Source organism: Aspergillus saccharolyticus (assembly GCF_003184585.1).
Source record: "Aspergillus saccharolyticus JOP 1030-1 unplaced genomic scaffold BP01scaffold_1, whole genome shotgun sequence".
NCBI classification, from domain to species: Eukaryota; Fungi; Ascomycota; class Eurotiomycetes; order Eurotiales; family Aspergillaceae; genus Aspergillus; species Aspergillus saccharolyticus.
This window is the reverse complement of record NW_020290611.1, coordinates 175,417-194,959: the sequence shown is the minus strand read 5'-3', so window position 1 is coordinate 194,959 and position 19,543 is coordinate 175,417. Positions and strand designations below refer to the sequence as shown.

Genomic DNA, 19,543 nt, shown 5'->3' with positions numbered 1-19,543 from the left:
CATGGGACGAGTATGTAGGTAGTCATCCTTCAGGCCCTGGCTGAACCAGTCCCAACCGCTATTCACCCTTGCTTGAGTACTGAATACAGGGGGAAGTTATCTGTGATCCAGTTGGGGTCATTACAGTCGGCTTGGTCTACTTACGTTCAACGTTTCGCTCGGTTTGATTCTGCAGATGATCAGGACCTTGTGCCTGGCCTGCCTCGTCCCGTGGTTTGTGGTCCGTCGGATCTCAAGGCAGATCCTCATTGTTCGCATGGTTTTCGTTTGGGGTTCTGAACCAATGATCCGGCCACATGCTTTGGCGGCTCCCGGTCAGGGGGAAACGATGGAGTGGGGTTTACTTATGTAAGTCCTTACTAAGACGGGTCTTTTCCAGAGGGAAACCCGCCCGAGGGAGGCTGTCTGCTAAGGTGGTACAACTGTTATCCTGGGAGACAGATTCGTGTAGATGTTTCTGTCTTGAATGCGAGCGGACATGGGAATCACACCATCTATGCATGCAGTCTATTCTGTCATGGCTGTACCATAATGGCTTGGATCTAAAGGTCAGGCTTTGAGACGACCATTGAGTGGTGACTCAGTTCACCTTCTGTGGAACAATTTCCGGGAATTGTATATGCCTGACAGCCAGTTGAGGCATGTCGGTCTACCTGTTCTTCATCTTTGAACAGCGGTTTGGCCTTTGGTGCTGAAAGTCCGTCTCTAAATCTGCTACAAAGGCCTGCTACCGGCAGGATTTGCATCGAGATATTTGACGCTGACGTCTTGCAGAGGAAAATAGCCACGATCAAAGTAGCTGCCATCTTTTTATCCACCCCTTCCAAGAGGTATCCAGAATTTATGGTGCATTGAATATATTTACCGATGTTCAGTGCATATAAGTCTCAGAAGATAGGGCGCAGGTCAGGACGGCAAGGCAGCACCACCCCAGATGATGCTCTGTGCAGGACTTGGATGAAGGCATACAAGTATGCTTTCTTGCTGACTATATCTTCACTTATTCTTCAACTGTGCGATGCCTTAGGGCTTATTATACTGTCAGTGATGAAGATCGAGTTGCCGTCGTCTACTATCAGCGTTGCTCAAAGCCTGTAATAGTTGTCTTCCCGCGAACTGTGGACGTGTATATGGTCACCGATATCGTGTCTGTGTTTCACAGTCTGTTGAACCGTGTTGTAGCACATCTTCAACGTTGCGGACTACGTGCAAGAACGCCTTCTGCTGGCTAGAGCGTCGAGCCTGAGTGAACATGCAGCTGTCTTTGCTTAAGTGTGGCGAAGATCATCTGACACTGGTTGTCACTAAACAGCCAATTCCACAAGTTCATATCGAGCTAACATTTGCCTTCTCATCAATAGTCCTCAGTGAGCAGACAGAAAGAAAATTCATCAACACAAGTTTTTCGGAGCATCGGAAACGCTCAGAAATCACTTGCAAAATCGCCGGCAAGCCGAGTCAAATGCCTTACGCATCGTTGAACCTCGTCACAGTCCGCCACCTGTACCTTCATCAAGTCGGCGTGGCTTACACTATCTCAAGCGCTTGGGCGAGCGAGAAAACTCAAATATATTCGCATGCAATCAATACCAGCCTGTCGTAACCCTTGAATAATGCCAAGCTTTCAGCCACTTTTGCCTTCGAGTGCCCTTTCCCTCGAAGCTCACCGGTACCCTTAGAACCGGATAATCTTATTACGCACCTCTTTCGTTCGGGTGAAGACTCGGCTCGTATATACAGACCCTAGTCAGGACTTGGCCCAATCAAAGAGCAATGATAAGCCTGCAACACTGGAGTGTGCACCGACTTCTGCGTCACTCGGCTAAGATCAACAAGGTAGTAGCCTCTTCTTACCCCTCTTTGAAGCCAGGATGGGACCGAATTATGGTAGTCAATCATCGTCATCGTGGGTTCACACTGCGGGTGCATGCCCGGATTATGGCCTGATATTACCCTGTGGGTGCAGCTGGAGATGCTCAACAAGTCGAACAATTTCTGGTGGTGGCTCTCCTAGCGCGTACAAGGCTACAAGCGAGACTCGTCAGTGGACGGAAAATCCCGCTATCTCCTCCGCACAATTTCTCCGGATGTACCCACCATCCCCCAGAATTGCTCGATTAAGTAGACGGTGCGGGGAGGAGTCGGGGTCAGTTTCGCCCATTTGCAGCTCTCTACCCGCTACCCCGATAGCTCATTCTTCTCCGCCACCCCTCAACTCACAGCCCGACACACTATACCTGCTTGGCCCAGCTGCATGACGCTTATTTAGCCATGCGGATCCCATGTCTTAGTAAGTATGGGCAAGTTGGCCCTATATAGCCAGGTGCCCTTCAGTTGAGAATATTTGGACTTCTCTCGAGTCTTTGGAGAGAGAAGGGCCTGTGTCTTGTGTTGCCAGGAGTCACCTATCAATTCACCACCCATCCACAGAACAACATTCTCAAAATGGGCTTCTTCAAGAACTATCGTATCTACATCCTCACAGCGGTGGCCTATTCAGGCTCGCTTCTATTCGGTCCGTACCCTTCTATCATGTTCCATAAATGCCTTAACTGACCCTCATGTGCTCTAGGCTTTGACACTGGTGTGATGGGTAGTGTCCTTGCCCTTGACAGTTTCAAGAACGATTTCGGCCTTCCTACCGATTCGACCGGCTTCGCATCCGCCAAGAATTCACAAGTATCCTCCAATGTCGTGTCATTGCTGACTGCGGGTTGCTTTTTCGGCGCTATTGCTGCTGCCCCTCTCAATGAGCGTCTTGGGCGTCGTTACTCCCTCATGATTTTCACCGTCATCTTCCTTATCGGTGCAGCCATCCAGGTCGCCTCTAGCCATGCAATTGGGCAGATCTATGGTGGTCGTGTCATTGCTGGCTTGGGCATCGGAGGAATGTCCAGTATCACACCCGTTTTTGTGAGCGAGAACTGTCCCGCGAGGATCCGTGGTCGGATCTCGGGACTGTTCCAAGAATTTCTAGTCATCGGAAGCACATTTGCCTACTGGCTCGATTATGGTGTTTCTTTGCACATCAAGCCCAGCACCAAGCAGTGGCGTGTTCCCGTGGCAATCCAGCTTATTCCAGGTGGTCTCATGTTGATTGGGCTCTTCTTCCTGAAGGAATCGCCGCGCTGGTTGAGCAGCAAGGGCCGGTATGAGGAGGCCTTGGACTCTCTAGCCTATATTCGCCATGAGGCGCCTGACAGTGACGCGGTGCAGCAAGAAATGGCCGAGATCAGAGCAGCTGTCGCAGAGGAAGCCGCTGCTACCGAAGGATTGACTTACAAAGAGTTTATCCAGCCCAGCAACCTCAAGCGCTTTGCTTTTGCCTTCTGCCTTATGTTCTGGCAACAGTGGTCAGGAACGAACAGCATCGGTTACTACAGTTCAGAGATCTTTCAAACTATTGGACTTAGTGCTACTAGTTCCTCTCTGTTTGCTACCGGTATCTACGGGACAGTTAAAGTCGTTGCCACTGCAATCTTCCTGTACGTTGGTATTGATAGATGGGGTCGCAAGCCCAGTTTGATTGGTGGCGCTTTCTGGATGGCAAGTATGATGTTCATCTTGGGTGCTATCCTGGCCGCTTATCCTCCCGATACCAACGCCAGTGGTGTCTCGAAGCCCTCGATCGCCATGGTTGTCATGATCTATCTTTATGTCATCGGCTATTCTTTCTCACTGGGTCCGACCTGTTGGGTTGTGGTTAGTGAGGTAAGTTTCGATGGGTCCCCGTTTCGTATCACCCAAAGGATAGCTCGGCTGACATTTGAGATTAGATCTTCCCTACACGACTTCGTGCATACGGTGTGGGCCTGGCAGCAACCTCTCAGTGGCTGTGGAGCTTTGTAGTGACGGAGGTCACCCCCAAAGCCGTCCACAGCCTTGGCTGGAGGACTTTTTTGATGTTTGGTATTTTCTGTGTTGCGGCAGGCATCTTTGTCATTATCTTCGCCAAGGAGACTAAGGGCCGTAGTCTGGAAGACATGGACATCCTCTTTGGCGCGGTCGACGAGGCTGAGCGACGAGAGACGGTGGAGCACACGATGCACAAGCAAGGCGCCACTCATATTGAAGACATGAGCGCGGAGACTGTTCGTGTCCGCAACAGCCAAGACAGGGTCTAGCTGGCTAGGTTCTGTGGCTTGGCTCTTTCCCCTGTATATGATTATGACTTACTTACGCGGGCTGGATCCTTATCGATATTGAAGGCTAGAAGCTAGAGGCTAGAGATACTTAGATTATTGGGCTGGCTACATGATCATGGCTGGCAGCTTGATAGAGATATCTACAGTTACGGAATTTGAACTATTCTAGACAAGTCCAACGTGTCACGACGGCGGTTAGCTCACCGTTCGATGAATCATTCTTTTTACTTTTTCTGACCGACGCTTCACCCAGACATCACCGCAGATGATTCCCCCCTGTTTCACACCATCTCGTTGTAGGCCAAATCGGGTCTTCAATAGACGGAACATGCAGAAGGATACTTCAGATGGCAATAACAATAGAGCCTCTCTCCGCTCGTTACTATTTCACGTCATTAGTCGGTGATTACTCATGTTTCTGCATCCAGCCGTCCTTGCATTGGCTTGGCACCTCAATTTCAAGATCGCACTGCCAGTCACCTCCAGGCCACTGCTTCCGTGCCTGCCTCGAAGCCACAGTGACTAAGTAGTCATACCGCCGACACTCCACCAGGGCAGGGCAGGAGCGGTGGAGGACTGGCTCAGCAAAGACGGGTGTGTACCAATTCCAGTCTACATGTCACATATGAGTTATATCCCCTCTCTTTACCACTTTCCAATCAATTCGAGATATCGGTTGGACTCAACAGCTTGTCCGTTGTCTGTGAGGCCAATACCCGCTGATTTGCTTAACCCTCATTTAGCAATCATGCATATTTGGCACCTGTTGCCCCTCGTGGCTCTTCCTTATGCTTGTCGTATCCTGGTCCCAGACCGCGCACAACTGTCCGACAACGTCTGGCCGGAATGCGACATGCCGTCTTTGATCAATGCCACGGTGGATGACCTTCGAGAGGGCCTTGATCGAAATTGTTTTACCAGTGTGGAGTTGGTCAAGGTGCGTGTGGCTTTTCATCCTTGGTTTTTCAATTGGATTTAGCAGTTGGAGGGACAATTAAACAAGAATATTTTCTTCAGGCATACACACTTCGGATCCACGAGATCGACTCTAGGACGAATGCTGTCTTTGAATTGAACGATGACGCGCTGGGGATCGCACAGGCTCTGGATGGCGAGAGAAGTAGACGTCAAGTTAGAGGGTAAGTCTGCTGTCATGGGGACGCATCCGCAGAACGTTGGACTGACGGTTGACTATGCTGGGTGTGGCTGTAGACCGCTGCATGGGCTGCCGATTCTGATCAAGGATCTTATCGGAACGGGGGATCAACTTAACAATACAGGTGAGACATCGATCTTGTTAACTGAGTCTGGAGTTGGCTGATGCTAACTCTTCATAGCTGGGTCTTTTGCCCTCCTCGGATCCAAGCCTCCTGCCGAGGCCACAGTGGTGAGCAAACTCAGGGAACAGGGGCTTATCATCCTGGGCAAAAGTAGCGTGTCGGAATGGGCCAATTTCCGATCCTTCAATTCGTCAAATGGGTGGAATGCCAGACGAGGGCAGACGTATGGGGCCTACTATCCTGGACAGGATCCGAGCGGAAGTTCTAGCGGAAGCGCCGTTGCGACTGACCTAGGACTTGTCACCTTTGCTCTGGGTACAGAGGTGAGACCGTGAATATAATTCTGATGACCTGTTCCGAGCTAAAGCCTTGGGACTTGACAGACAAGCGGCAGCATCCTACTTCCGGCGGAGAAGAGCAATATCGTCGGTATCAAGCCCACTGTCGGCCTTACGTCGCGATACATGGTCATTCCCATCAGTGAGCGCCAGGATACGATTGGTCCCCTAGCTAAGACTGTTAAGGATGCTGCAATGTTGTTGCAGGCCTTTGCCGGTGCGGACCCACAGGATAATTATACGCTGGCGTCGCCTTTCGGTAATTTCCTGCCGAACTATGTGGATGCATGTAAGCTATCTGGGCTGCGAGGGAAACGCATTGGTGTTCCGCGAAATGTCATCGATTACATGGAGCAAACCGATGCCTCGGTGATGCAAATTTTCGAGCAGGCTGTCTCCGTCATTGCGGCTGCTGGTGCGGCAGTTATCGATGATACAAATTTCACCGCGTACAGCAACTTCTACACGAGCTCTATCCCATCGTTGGTGGTGGCTGCTGATTTCACATCCAACATCGCCGCTTACCTATCAAGTCTGACCAAAAACCCAAATCAGCTTCATAGCGTTGCAGACATTCGTCGGTTCACTCAGCACAGTCCACCAGAAGAGTATCCATCTCGTGACACGGGAATCTGGGATTCAGTGATTGCGGCCGACATGAACAACACCTCCCCCGAATTCTGGCCGCTGTACCAAGAGAACCTGCAATTCGGTGAAGAAGGGGGCTTGCTGGGAGCACTAAGGCGACATGAACTTGATGCTGTCATCTTGCCGACTACCCTGGCATCTGATATTCCCGCTATTATCGGAACGCCAGTAATCACCGTGCCGATGGGGGCGTTTCCGGAGGGAACCCCAGAGCAGCCAAACGCGCGGGGAGATCTGATTGATCGGGCGCCAGGTATCCCTCTTGGTATCAGTTTCCTGGGACCTAAGTGGAGCGAAGAGGCGTTGATTGGTATGGCTTATGCATTTGAGCAGCGGACACTGGTTCGCGATCGACTTGAACGGTATATCGAACCGCTCTTTTGAGCCATGCAGGAAGTCCAACTCATGTACTAACTCTCTAGTCTATGACCTTGATTCCTTTTACAAAAGATGGTTAGCTTCAAGAATTAATGATAGCTTGCAGCGGTTGCATAATTTGGCTATTTTGTTGTGCCGGACCCATGGCGATGACAGTTAATGGCAAAGGACTTGAGTAATGTGCGAGCATATTTATCATACTACTGCTGCACTTAGACGTAAGAAGTTCCAAGGCATGATGTATGATTTTCGCATGTACTACGATGGCTAGACGTGGTGTTTGCAGAACCCAATGTTACCTCTGCTGTTGCAGAGCATGCCGGGAGACCGGAGGTCTTGGGTAGAGTGTTACTATAAATGTAAGCTCGTTGAGGCACCTGAAGCCCAATGCGCCAGATATTCTGGCAAGCATCTAGCGACATACCTGGTTGTGATCACGCACAGTAGCTTGTATGAACCTGGCAGGCTTATGTGTTCCACAACAGCCCAAGAGCAGCAGGCGAAAGCTGTTATGCCTGAGGCACGAAAACTATCTTGCCGAGGTGAGCTAGAGGGCGGTCAGCGGGCGAACAGTTTCCTCGCCGAGCCTGAGCCGGCTGTTGAGTTAGTCTGCCGGACTCGGGCGGTCAGTAAATGAACAGTTTCTGCCCACCGAGTTCCGTCCGTGGTAGGATTGAGCTGCTCACTCAATCGGGTTTAGCTCGCATTGCTGATAAGATCCAGAAGTTCTGCGGGCGCGGGGGAGGGAGCGCAAAAACGCCCCTCGGCTACTGCGGCCTTAAGAGATCAATCACTTACTTCAATTGCTTATCGTATAGTCTCCATCACTCTGGATGGAAGACATTGAACAGACTTGCGCATCGCTGCGCGCGCAGATCGCCGCTACAGAGGCACAGCTTGCGGGGCTCAAACGCGAGCTCCAGATTGCGGAGCGAGCGGCTTTTGACTCGCAGAGTCAGGAAACGAGGAGCGGCAGCGGCAGCAGCAAGGATGACATGAAGGAGAAAGTTAGGCAATGGCCGCTCCTAGCGGAGGAGTATCGGCGGTATGGGCGGCAGATGATCGTACCGCAGCTGGGCCTACGAGGTTTGTTCTCCTCCTCCTCCTCCTCTTCTTTACTTTCGTCGATGATGAAGATTTGAAATGGTTGAGATGTGACTTGGCTGACCTTGAGTCGTATTTTTGGTCTAGGTCAACTAAAACTCCGATCGGCGAAAGTCCTGATTGTTGGCGCGGGTGGATTGGGATGTCCGGCTGCGGTGTACCTTGCTGGAGCGGGCGTTGGTACTCTGGGTTTGGTGGACGGGGATACCGTTGAGTCGTCGAATCTGCACCGCCAGGTTCTGCATCGTAGTCGCAATGTGGGGAAGTTGAAGGTGGACAGTGCGATTGGGTATTTGCGGGAGTGAGCTTTGCCCTTACATACGCTTGTGACGGTTCTCTTGAGCACAGTTGACTGACCACGATGTTTCGTTCCTCGCCAGGTTGAATCCTCATCCCACGTACATCGCTCATCGAGAGCACCTCGCCCCCGACGCTGCAGCGGATGTCTTCAAGGACTATGACTTGGTACTGGACTGTACGGACAACCCGGCGACTCGATACCTAATCTCGGATACGGCCGTGCTGCTGGGGAAGCCGCTGGTCTCAGCATCCGCCCTGAGAACGGAAGGACAATTGATGGTATTGAACAACCCGCCCCGACCTGTTGGCGACAAGACTGGCGGACCGTGCTACCGATGCGTGTTTCCTAGACCCCCGCCGGCGAATACGGTCACCAGCTGCGCGGATGGGGGTATCTTGGGACCGGTGGTCGGAACAATGGGCGTCCTACAAGCTTTGGAAGCTATTAAGGTCATTACCGCCGATGAGACCCAGGCTCCTGTTCCTCCTTCGTTGCATATTCTCTCGGCATACTCTACGCCTCTATTCCGATCCATCAAGCTGCGCTCCCGCAGGGCCAATTGTGCGGTATGCTCTGCAGAGGCTACTGTGAACTTGGACACGGTGCGCTCGGGCTCCACGGATTATGTCTTCTTCTGCGGAAGTGCCGATCCGGAGATGCTGCTCAGGCCGGAAGAACGCGTTACACCGCTGGAATATCGGGAGCTGCACCCTCCGACAGGAGGTACGAAGGAAGGCAAGCAGCCGACGATGATTGACGTGCGGGAGAAGGTGCAATTTGACATTTGCAACCTGGAGAACAGTATCAATATCCCGATTTCCACGATCCTGGCATCATCGAATGGCTCAGGCGACGCCAAGCTTCCACCATGGGTACCGGCGGAGTTGGCCACCGGCGAATCGACGGACCCAATCTACGTGGTGTGTCGGATGGGAAATGATTCGCAGATTGTGGTGAAGAAACTGAAGGAATTGGGTTTGGATCGTGAGGGGCAACGGAAGGTTGTCGATATTCAGGGCGGCTTTCGCTCGTGGAGAGAACAGATTGATCCTGAATGGCCCAATTATTAGACAGTTCTCATTAAAAGATACCGGAATGCATTTGGTCGAAAGCAGCGTTTGATTGTGAGCTGTGATTTGGGCTTACTCGGGATCATTCGATTGCGCCAGGGCAGAACAAGACCCCCATAGATTGGACTAAGCGGATTACCAACGCTCAACATGATTATAATATGACTTTTCACCTCGAAACTGGCGGATCATCGATTGTGATCTTTTGGTATGATCGTTAGCCATCTGCGCATGTAGGGTGGCTTACGGAGTTATGGCGGGCTTGACATGGAATTAAGCGCAGCGACGGACTTTACCCGTGGCTGACGAGAGCCATTCCGCTATACCAAAGATTAACAAAGACTCCTGCAGGCTCTACAGATAAATAGCACCAGTGTATAGACCCTTGCCTTCAAATCATACAACTCCAACTTCCGATTCAGCAAGAGAGCAAGCACATCTCCACAATCAATCACAATGGATGGCCCCAATACCAAATCATACCACATCCCCTCCGACGCCGTCTGGTTCAGTCAGTCCTTTCCACACCACCATATACTAATAGCCCAACCAACTAATGTCCTCATAGTCACCGGATGCTCCTCAGGCATCGGCCAAGCCCTCGTCCAGTACATCACCACACACCACCCAACCCACCGCGTCGTCGCAACAGCGCGCAACCCAGCGGCCTTAACCCATCCACCCAACCCGAGCGTCCTCCCCCTCCCGCTGGATGTCACCTCGCAAGCCTCCATCAACTCTGCCCTCGACGCGGCTCTCACCCACTTCCACCGCATCGACATCCTCGTCAACAATGCCGGCTACAGCCTCGTAGGCGACACCGAAGTTGCCGGCGACGCCGAGTCGCGCGCCCTCCTCGACACCAACTTCTGGGGTGTCGTGGACCTCACCAAACGAGCTCTGGGTATCATGCGCGATACGAACCCCGAGTCCGGGGGGGCCCAGGGCGGGGTGATTCTGAACGTCAGCTCGATGGGCGGTTTCATCGGGTTTCCGGGCAGTGCGTTCTACCATGCGAGCAAGTTCGCGGTGGAGGGGTGGACGGAGGCGGTTGCGAGGGAATTGCCAGCTGCGTGGAATAGTGAGTATCCTGCTAGCCAGTCAAGAGGCAAATTAGCTAATCTCTGGTCAACCCTACAAAAGTCCACCTCTGCAACATCGAACCCGGCGGCGTCAAGACCAATTACGCGACAACCAGCCTGAAATTTATGAGCCAGGGAAGACATCCCGCGTATGCGGATCCGTCGTACCCGTCGAACAGGCTGCGGGAGTATGTGGGCAAGGAGGAGAATCGGCGGGCGTGGGCGGAGCCTGAGGCGATTGCTCGGGCGATGGTGAACGTGGTGAGTCGAGGAGGGAGGATTCCTATTCGTGTGCCGCTGGGAGCGGATTCATACGGTATGATCTTGGCTGAGTTGGAGAGTATCAGGAGGGATCTGGAGGAGACGAGGGAGATTAGTTTGGCTGTTGGGGAGATGGAGCAGTTGGAGTCGATTAGGTTTTTGCAGAGGGAGTAGGGGTTGTTCTTAAGACAGGGCTGAAGACAGTATATTAGAATCCCCATGTATGATATGTATGAGTCAATCCACACCTCTGAAGCAATCCATACATACACAATCATCACGATGCAGGGATAGCATCAACAAGACGTCAGCAGGGAAAACATAGATGTATGTGACTCTTCCTCTCCTCTTTCCTTTTCCCTTTTCCCTCAACCATCCACAAATCGCAGTCCTCCATCTTTCTGACATTCACCCATCCCATCCTGTCAACTCATCCATGCCATCTTGTCCCAAACAGTTCCTCCTATCCCATCATACTCCTCAAACCACCACACTTCAATTACATCCACCATAACCACAACCACAACAATCACCAAAGACTCAACCCCTTCCTGAAAGAAACAAACCATGACAAGAACAAGCCACAAAAGCATCCTCAAAATCCCCACCATCATCACCACCACATCGACAAGCACAACCCCCACAACCCCCACCAAGCCCCTCCCAAGAGTCCGCTTCAGCCCCACCGCACGCCTAATCTACATCCCCCGACACCACGATGGAATCCCATTTCTACGCCGCCTGCCTAGAAGCTTGAAGCGCCGGCGCCGCCACCCCCACCACTCCGGCAACTGCTGCTCTCTTCCACCTGCTCCAGTGTCTCGGAGACGGAAGCTGGGAAGTGGGTTGTGGAATTTGTGTTGTAGTTTTTGCTACAAGGGGAGGAGTGGGGGTCTTCAGAGTGTTATTACTGATACTGATACTAGTATTAGTAGTGGTAGCAGTGGCAGTAGGAGCAACAGAAGCACTAATATCGCTCTCAAAGATGCTGCTATGGCGGTTACCACAGCCACTACTACCACCACCCCTCTCACCGGGGGTGAGCTTGGTGCTTGCCTCAGTAGAAGCAGCAGCAGCAGCAGCAAATACTCGCTTGAAAGTGTCACTCTTTTCTTGCTCGATGATTCGGATGATGCGGATGATGATGCTCCTTGCCTTGAGGGCGGGGACGAGTTGCAGAGGATTCAGTGGCCTCTGCGGCGGATGGCTTCGTGTTGGGAGTTGCGGGAGAGAATGCTTAGCTGTATTGAGGAGGAAGACGAAGAAGAGTGGTGAGTGGTGATTCTTATTGCTTTGCTTGTCTTTTGCTGTTGAGCGTGATGATACCCTTGCTTTGATTCCTGTTAGTGGGAGGCAGATGGTTGAATGTCTGGCTTCCTCGTAAAACTAAATGTCGTCTTGTCGGCTATCGGCTTTTGATGACGTCTAGTGTTGAGTTGTTGGTCTTAAAAGAACCATTTCAAAAAATAGCAGAGCAGAGCAGTATAGCATCAATTCTGGATCAAGCCAGCCCAACGATATGGGTTTATCAACAATGAACTCATTATCTCCCCCAGCCCTATCAAGTCCCAAATTCAGCAAAAGAAACTAGCTGGCAAAACAGCTACACAATCCGCCCAGAGCCATCACCCCCATCATAACCCGCCACAGCGCCTGCAGCCCATCCATGTACATCTCCCGCAGCGCCTCCATCTCCCCTCCACCCTCACCCTCCCCACCACTTCCCATCATCAGCAGCAGCAACGTCATCATCATTGACGACCCATCTCTATCCGTCCCGTTCCCACCAAGCCCCAACAGATCCACCCCCCTTTGATCCCCCATCTCCCGCACCACCTGACCCAAAACGATCGCCCCACTCGCCGGCACAGCGATACACATGCCCCACGTCCGTACAATGGAGTACAGCAGCATGCCGGCCTTGGACACCTCGCTCTGGGTTTCCTCCGCACTGTTAGTACGCTCGCTGTCGCATTTCCAGCGTCCGGAGGGATTATAGAGTGGTGGCCGGTGCTGAAGGCAACGATGGTGTCCAGACACGAGTAGGGCGTGACTGATCCCCGTGGCGAGGAAGATGAAAACCCAGGCTTGAGGTGGGGTGTGCATATCAAGCGTGATAGAGGCGCACGACGCCACAAACCCGATGGCCCAGCCGGCGCGGATGATCCAGCGCAGCGTGCGCGGACGTTGTAAGAAGGACCATTTGGAGATCAAAAGGAGCGCCGGGAAGGAAGGCGCGGTCAATGTGAGGAGGCTGAGGCCGGATAGAGTCGGTGTGAGGTGCTGAATCAACATAAGGTACATCGACAGATTGAGCAGATGAGAGAGGAGCTGATTGACTTATCAGCTTCAGCAACTTCAACAGGACCTGGAAAAAATCAGATAGACATACCGAGAACCCATGCAGAAAGCTGCTGAGGTACATCATGGCCCGAGGAAGGCACCGAAGGTCAGCTGCTACGAACACCGACCGAGTCGCCCAGAGGCTTTCGTAGACAACAACAAGGAGAAGCACGCCAGCTCCAACGCACAGAGGCACGAGGACGTGCCAGCTGGACCAGGGGAAAAAAGTTCCGCCCCAGCTCAGGCCGATAAGCAGGCTGCTCATTCCCAACAGGCTGAGTACCACACTCAGCCAGCCCATGCTGCGTAACTTGCGCATGGAAATGCTGCGACGGCCACGCAGGTCGACGGCAAACGGGATGATGAGCAGCCCAAATGCGCAGAAAGCGAAGCTAGCGTAGAAAGCCCAGATCCTAGAGGTATAGTCGCTGAACAGTCCTCCGAGGACCATGCCAAGCATGGTCCCCACAACACGAGCCTGGAAGAGATATCCGGAGTAGTGGGCAAGGTACATGTCAGGGATGATGTCGGCCATGACCAGAAGCGAGTACGCCGTAACCGCTCCTCCTCCGATTCCCTGCACAAAACGGCCGGCGATGAGGCTGGCTAGATTCATTGAGCCGCTGCAGACGCCCGTCCCGGCCGTTGCGAACACCACAGCGACAAGGACAACAGGGCCGGCACCGATAAGATCAGTGAGCATGGCGAAGAGAGCTTGGCCCGTGGCGCTGGCCATGAGATACGAGGTCTCAAACCACAGGATCCCGCCCAGCGCTCGCTCCAGCGTACTCGATAGACTCTGAGGCAACCATTTAGCTCACGCAAAGCATACTGTTGTCCATACGTACTGGTATCAGAGGTATAACGACAGTCACGTTCAAGGCATCCATCGTGACAAGCAAACAGGCCGAGATGATCATCAACCACTCCTTGACGTCCGGCTTCCACTTAGTCCGCTCAATATTGGCTTCCAGGTTATTGTCATGGTGGCTTGCTTGGGCGTCAATATCCTCAACTAGGTTTTCGACGCCTCTGCCGTCAAGTAGCTGCACATCGCAGCTGATTTTGTCATGGCTAGTGTCAACAAACTCCAAACCCATTGTCGCTCGGCGCTCAGAGTCTCTTGAACCTGTCTGATTCAATTAGAGCTGCTAAGACAGCCGAGTGCGACAGGAGGAAAGACGTCGATGGTAGGCATCCCGTCCCATCATCACGGATAGAGGAGAAGCGCTCGTTGCATCATCGTCTTGTAGAGCCCTGATGCAAACCAGTCAATCAATCCAAATCCTATTGCCTTGATGGGGGCCGACTTAGCGGTTAACGCATACTAGCATGCTTCATTATGCAAGGAGTAAGCACAGATCCGCTAGGAGCCGAGACCTAATGCGTGCTGTTGCTCTCTCCCTACTTTCGCTCATGCATTCGACTCGGTCATATTGCAGTTCTAGCCATCCTCGAAACGGCAAAGAGAATAAAATCTGTCTGATTCGCTCGAAGAAGGCATTCCAATCACCCTAGGTAGTCCAAGACTTTTCCCTTTTCGGCCAGCTTGGCTCTCCTTGAAGTATCGGCATGCAGGCACAGGTCACATTGATAACTGACTCAAGCCAATAAGCAAAGCAACAACCGGCACGACAATCAATGAAAAGGGGGTGCTCTTAACGGTAGCTGGGAAGCACATAGCCCCCTACATCTTGGAAAAATTGCATCGCGCTGGTCATAGATCTCGCAACATCCTCCCCAAGCCATGGCGCCAGCATTCTTGCCATGGTGAATTCCAATTCGCGAGGATAATCCCCGGCAACTTGTCAGAATAAACATTAGTATCAAGAAAGCCTCCAACAAGAACGCGAGTTATCGAAAGGCACTCACTAGAACACAGAATCCCTTTCTGGTCGGATCCATTGCAACCTGCCCGATCACTTCCGCCACACGTTGGGGTCTGTTGGCTTCAAGACCGGCTTCGTGCCATTTTTTCGCAAATCCTGCTGGAATTCGTGTAGGTGTGACAAATGGAGCAATAGCGTTTATGCGGATGCCATACTGCTGCGCAAAAAGCTGAGAGGCACGAAGTAACCCGATAACTCCATGCTTGGAAGCGACATAGGCTACGACTCTGGCACCTCCAAAACACCGCGATGCTGATGCTAGAAGGACAATAGATCCAGGTAGCCCGGGCGCGTTTTTCATGTGGTGCATCGCCAGTCTCAGAGCTGTCGATGGTCAGCGGAGATAGACCTTATTCCCGAGGAAGACTCACTGTTCAAGGTCCCTTTTCAATTGTCATCAATCACTCTAAAGGCTTCTCTAAACTTCTAAGATTACTACTGTCATCATCATCATCATCACCACCATCATCATCATCAAAATTTCGTACAGGGCGAGACTCTATCACTCCAGCATTGACGATGACAACATCAACTTTTCCGAACAGCCGGACTGTCTCGTGAAAGACCGTCTTCATCTGCTCCCAGTCAAGAATGTCGGCTGCGACACATGCTGCCTTCTCAGGCCGAGAGAATTTTTGGATAGGGTTTCAGCTGTCGCCTTGGAAGATGCAAAATCGGATAAGATGACATTCGCGCCATGCTCGTCGAAGAGCTTCGCGGTGGCTGCCCTAATCCCATTCGCGTCTCCAGTCATAAAGACAGACTGACCAGCGGATACAGACAGCAAAGCTGGATCGAGGATCGAGATCTTGCATATTTTTGCTTAGAGATAATGGACTGTGGTAGATGTGGCATTGAAGGAGAGTGAGAGCGCAATTGCGAGATTGTCGGTTCTTCGACATCGCCGATAAAGCCGTTATCTGCTGTCCGTCATTACCTTGGCGCAGATAAGATTTTCTGCACAGAACGAGATTGTCGACATTAGTAAACATAAATTATGTACAGGAGAAAGATCAATCAGCTTTGTCCAGATCCGTCCTTGACACTCTCGAGACTTCAGCTGAGGATTTGGCGCTATGTGCAGTGCTAACAGCATGGAAAGAAAAGTCCAACTCGCCAACTAACGCTTTCACGTCTCTGCTTTTGTTAGCATTATACCTTACTAGATCAAACAGAAGTACTCACTTCATTAGTCTCTCCACATCTCCAACAATGCATCTGGTGGAGATCTGCAGCACTGAGAAGGTGGCAAAGCCAGGCTCCGCGATATGTCTCAGGTTCAAAATATCTTTGTCCAGCGCCTCGAGCCTTTTCGAAAAGCTGTACGGACGGGGCGTTTTGAGATAAGGTGGTAGGGGCTGCTGATTCGTGATACTAGCCGAGAGGAGGCACAGAACGGATGTTATCTCGTGCGTCGTTACTCGGGCACTGGCAACCAGTCTCTTGAAATCTTGAAGCCAAGCCGAGTCTGATTCATCATCATGCCCAAGTTGTATGAGTGTGTCCGAGGCGTATCCAAGAAGACTCAGATAGCTGACGATGCTGCTCACATAGTCAGAGCGCTCGGAATTTGAGTCTAGCATGAGAACAACGTACCTATCAATGCATGCTATAATCGAATCATAGCGCTTTTTCGGAAATCTCCCACCGATGGGAACTTCCCATTTTAGAAACCCGGAGTAGGTCCGCAAGCTATTCAGCATAAGCATCTGCTTCGAGAACACCTTGTTGCGAGCTTTGAGCAGCCGTCGCCCGGAGGAAGATTTGATTGCCAGGTCACCCTCGTCTCCTCGCATCCGCGCGGACACAGTCTCGTGGATGACAGAATAGTAATTCGCCAAAAGGTACAAAGATGCTCCGAGGCTTTGGCGGAGAGCAGAATGTTCCGAGATTGGGTAAGGAAAGAAGGTCCAAAAGAATGCAACCGCGATACCACCCGCCACCGTTGCCAGTCGGTACGGTGCCAGCAGGTAGATGGGATAGTACTGCTGTCCATTCGAGGTGGCCACCGCCTCCCCGATCTTGCGAACCTCCAGCTCGTATCCCACGATCATGGAAGTAGAAATGATGGTGATAATGCCAATAATTCGAAAGCGAAATTGCTTGATTGGCACATAAAAGACACAGGTCAAGAAGATAAACAGGAAAACAATTATTCCAGGAGTTTTCCTGTCAGGAATATACCAAGCGAGTATGCTAAGCACCATAGCCATAACTGTGCCCAGAATACGAAGGACAAAGCCAAATATACTCTGCCCCGAAGTAGGGGACATACTCAGATTGACCATGATCATAGCCCATACGAATCGCTGTTTCACGAAAAAGTCTTGAGTATCATTGAGGAATGCGACCACAGCCACGGTCATCGTGGCACAGGCTACGCGAAGGCCATAGGCAGACTCAGGTGAGCGGAGGGCCGAGGGGATCCGTCGTAGCTTATCTCCGAATCTTTGTAGTGCGTTCTCCGGAGGCAAATGTTCGGGGTCTTTCCGGTGTTTGTATGCTTCGCCCAGCTGAAGGATATTGTTCTGCGAGCTGATGTCGCCACCAAGATTATCATCTTCATGGGTATCTTCTGCTTTGAAGGCGCTTATGATCCATTTCAATATGCGCTTAGATCCTGGTATAATGAGCCGCTGTCTGGACAGTTTCCCGCTTGCACGCTTCTCGTCGACAAAGTGAACAAAGTCTTGAATGACATGACCAGTGGAGCTGAGAAGTTGCTCCATCTACGCAAGTTAGCAATCCGCTTGGTATTTGAAAACACAACACAACGTTTCACATACGTATAGGATCAAATACAGCTGCCTTCTGCTCCGGTCTCGTCCTACACCTGAACTGTCTGAGGGTATGTCATCGACATCGAGGTGGACGGAGGAAGGGTGCTCAAAAAAGTCGGGAGGTAGAGTGATGCCTTTCTCTTCACTCCAGGCTCGCAGCGCAACGCGCTTCGCTGCCTTGAAATCACTGAGCTTTTTGGCATAGTGGGCAGCGAAGCCGATTTCGCCCGGTCTCGGGCTTGCATTAGCCTCGACATCTCCAGAGTCCTTGGATGTAGTTGAAGCTTTGGGCGGGTTGCTGAACTCGAGAACATACGACACATGCTGAAGACCTTCATCAATTGTGTCGATCATAGAGCGGAACGGATCATGTACAGCCCGCATAATATCGTTCCATTCCTGCACGACACGAGATCGTATGTCTTCCGGGGCGCCAGGATCGATCGGCTGGTTCCATTTGTTATAATCGGACAGGCGCTGGAAGATGTCAACAACAAAGCTCAGACCCACCACCGGGATCATAGCCTGGCGCAGCTGTCTGAATATGGCTTGAAGATCGTCAGGGCCAAGTTTACCGATTGCGAATTCACGCTTCGCAAACGTCAGATCTCCATGAATCTTCGCATGGAGATCTGTCAGCTTCTGGCAAGCTGTTCGAATAGCCGCCGCCTCTGGGCTGTAGACCTTGCCCTTGTCGGTCATCTTCTCCACTCGGGAGTCGTAGGTCTCTGCCCGGCCGAACATATCTTCGCGCTCGAGGGACTCAAAGTAGGCTGTATGAGCCTGCAGAGCACCACGTAGGCCTTGGATGTAGCCTCCCATCTGTTTAAGAACGACACCACGAGTACTTTTGGGCAGGATGAATAGAGATACGCCCGTGCAAATAGCTAGGCCGGTTAGACAAGCCTCGAGCAGCTTCTTGACCAATGCTATTGCTGCAGTCATGGTCCCAAGACGGGGAGCATAGGTAAATGTGACATTAGCAATAATGGAATAGATAATGACGGGGAATTGAAACTGCTGGAATTTGGCTCTGAACGTGTGAACCACATAAATCTGAAAGAAGAGCCAGACACCACTGACAGCTGAAGCGGAGGAGTTGTAGGCAACGGATGATGTTGCTGTCGAACTCGTGGTCGCCGATGCTGCTGCTGCTGAAGATGATTGGGAGTGTTCTCGGGCCTTGATGCAGCAGTACATCATCAGCAAGGCGAAAGCGGAGGCCACGCAGACTGCTAGGATGTCAAGAACCATCATTTGGATAAACTTGGCCCGCGGCATGATGGAGAAGCCTAGAACAGAGATGATAGCCACTAGGTAGCCGACGGTGTTGAATTGACCGGATACAGCATTCGATTGGTACCTTTCAGTCTATTAGCTCTGATTCAAGATGTCAGACCAATGTTGTAGGAAGTCATACATGGCTACACATATGGTCGGAGGTAGCGCTCCTCTGTCAAGCATAAGAATATTAGATCCGAGTACATATTGTACGCAGTGGGACGGTTGGAGGAACGAACTTCATCATGAGCAGCAAAGTGGGGATGTCCATATTCAGCTTACCCCAGATTATCTGGGGAAAGCTGAAGACCCTCCATATTCGCTGCTTGGGTTTCTCCTCTGTATCTTGCATTGACGGCGAGGCAGGTGCTCCAGCACCGTCCTGCGCTACCATGTCTTGATCCGATGAGTGATGTCAGTCGCGTTGTTGGTCCCTCTGTCTCAGCTCGAGATTCATTTCCCGGGGATGTTTGGATGAAGCGTCACTGTTTCCCGAAGCACGTGATCTACCCACCGATGTCGAATCGGGAGGACGGCAATTGCAAAGCTTGGGGGTCAATGGGCGATGACAAAAAGTGATAGAATGTGGGCTACAGCCTGTAAGATGATGATGATCAAGTAGATGCCCCGAGAAGAAGTGGAA

General features: G+C 51.7%; 8 protein-coding genes across 8 annotated transcripts; 5 read left to right on the top strand and 3 right to left on the bottom strand.

Annotated features, from left to right (window-relative positions):
- The first annotated feature begins 2,183 nt into the window (after positions 1–2,183).
- On the top strand, positions 2,184–4,296 carry BP01DRAFT_387775 (sugar porter family MFS transporter). Its single transcript, XM_025577772.1, has 3 exons — positions 2,184–2,515; positions 2,573–3,711; positions 3,777–4,296. The coding sequence occupies exons 1-3, from the start codon at positions 2,446–2,448 to the stop codon at positions 4,122–4,124; spliced, it is 1,557 nt and encodes a 518-aa protein (XP_025435590.1). The 5' UTR covers positions 2,184–2,445; the 3' UTR covers positions 4,125–4,296.
- Positions 4,297–4,998: 702 nt separating this feature from the next.
- Positions 4,999–6,795, top strand: BP01DRAFT_370277 (putative amidase; the record flags this gene model as incomplete). The annotated part of the gene is made up of 5 exons (XM_025576596.1): positions 4,999–5,082; positions 5,163–5,284; positions 5,358–5,425; positions 5,483–5,748; positions 5,809–6,795. 5 exons carry the CDS (start codon positions 4,999–5,001, stop codon positions 6,793–6,795), a joined length of 1,527 nt encoding a protein of 508 aa, XP_025435589.1.
- Positions 6,796–7,551: 756 nt separating this feature from the next.
- On the top strand, positions 7,552–9,529 carry BP01DRAFT_387773 (HesA/MoeB/ThiF family protein). Its single transcript, XM_025577771.1, has 3 exons — positions 7,552–7,875; positions 7,981–8,194; positions 8,274–9,529. Exons 1-3 carry the CDS (start codon positions 7,623–7,625, stop codon positions 9,262–9,264), a joined length of 1,458 nt encoding a protein of 485 aa, XP_025435588.1. The 5' UTR covers positions 7,552–7,622; the 3' UTR covers positions 9,265–9,529.
- A 191-nt stretch (positions 9,530–9,720) lies between these two features.
- BP01DRAFT_419763 (SDR family oxidoreductase) lies at positions 9,721–10,781 on the top strand (the record flags this gene model as incomplete). Its single annotated transcript, XM_025579420.1, has 3 exons — positions 9,721–9,775; positions 9,833–10,345; positions 10,408–10,781. 3 exons carry the CDS (start codon positions 9,721–9,723, stop codon positions 10,779–10,781), a joined length of 942 nt encoding a protein of 313 aa, XP_025435587.1.
- A 393-nt stretch (positions 10,782–11,174) lies between these two features.
- BP01DRAFT_361651 (uncharacterized protein) lies at positions 11,175–11,882 on the top strand (the record flags this gene model as incomplete). Its single annotated transcript, XM_025576188.1, has 1 exon — positions 11,175–11,882. The coding sequence occupies one exon, from the start codon at positions 11,175–11,177 to the stop codon at positions 11,880–11,882; it is 708 nt and encodes a 235-aa protein (XP_025435586.1).
- A 312-nt stretch (positions 11,883–12,194) lies between these two features.
- Positions 12,195–14,189, bottom strand: BP01DRAFT_387771 (MFS transporter; the record flags this gene model as incomplete). The annotated part of the gene is made up of 3 exons (XM_025577770.1): positions 13,799–14,189; positions 13,000–13,749; positions 12,195–12,938 (listed from the first exon to the last, which is right to left on the bottom strand). The coding sequence occupies exons 1-3, from the start codon at positions 14,048–14,050 to the stop codon at positions 12,195–12,197; spliced, it is 1,746 nt and encodes a 581-aa protein (XP_025435585.1). The 5' UTR covers positions 14,051–14,189.
- A 419-nt stretch (positions 14,190–14,608) lies between these two features.
- BP01DRAFT_378214 (uncharacterized protein) lies at positions 14,609–15,140 on the bottom strand (the record flags this gene model as incomplete). Its single annotated transcript, XM_025577047.1, has 2 exons — positions 14,609–14,754; positions 14,819–15,140. The coding sequence occupies 2 exons, from the start codon at positions 15,138–15,140 to the stop codon at positions 14,609–14,611; spliced, it is 468 nt and encodes a 155-aa protein (XP_025435584.1).
- Positions 15,141–15,722: 582 nt separating this feature from the next.
- BP01DRAFT_1862 (MFS transporter) lies at positions 15,723–19,456 on the bottom strand. Its single transcript, XM_025570906.1, has 6 exons — positions 19,140–19,456; positions 19,040–19,072; positions 17,626–18,982; positions 16,436–17,568; positions 16,025–16,381; positions 15,723–15,976 (listed from the first exon to the last, which is right to left on the bottom strand). Exons 1-6 carry the CDS (start codon positions 19,292–19,294, stop codon positions 15,853–15,855), a joined length of 3,159 nt encoding a protein of 1,052 aa, XP_025435583.1. The 5' UTR covers positions 19,295–19,456; the 3' UTR covers positions 15,723–15,852.
- Between the last annotated feature and the right edge of the window lie 87 nt (positions 19,457–19,543).

Bases quoted from the DNA above. Each gene is read 5' to 3' on its own strand.
- BP01DRAFT_387775 (XM_025577772.1), top strand. From the start codon at position 2,446: ATGGGCTTCTTCAAGAACTATCGTATCTACATCCTCACAGCGGTGGCC. The intron at 2,516-2,572 runs GTCCGTACCCTT...CATGTGCTCTAG, and splicing joins TTCAGGCTCGCTTCTATTCG to GCTTTGACACTGGTGTGATG. The intron at 3,712-3,776 runs GTAAGTTTCGAT...ATTTGAGATTAG, and splicing joins GTTGGGTTGTGGTTAGTGAG to ATCTTCCCTACACGACTTCG.
- BP01DRAFT_1862 (XM_025570906.1), bottom strand. From the start codon at position 19,294: ATGGTAGCGCAGGACGGTGCTGGAGCACCTGCCTCGCCGTCAATGCAA. The intron at 18,983-19,039 runs GTATGACTTCCT...ATAGACTGAAAG, and splicing joins CCGACCATATGTGTAGCCAT to GTACCAATCGAATGCTGTAT. The intron at 17,569-17,625 runs GTATGTGAAACG...TAACTTGCGTAG, and splicing joins AGCTGTATTTGATCCTATAC to ATGGAGCAACTTCTCAGCTC.
- BP01DRAFT_387773 (XM_025577771.1), top strand. From the start codon at position 7,623: ATGGAAGACATTGAACAGACTTGCGCATCGCTGCGCGCGCAGATCGCC. The intron at 7,876-7,980 runs GTTTGTTCTCCT...TTTTTGGTCTAG, and splicing joins ACCGCAGCTGGGCCTACGAG to GTCAACTAAAACTCCGATCG. The intron at 8,195-8,273 runs GTGAGCTTTGCC...GTTCCTCGCCAG, and splicing joins GCGATTGGGTATTTGCGGGA to GTTGAATCCTCATCCCACGT.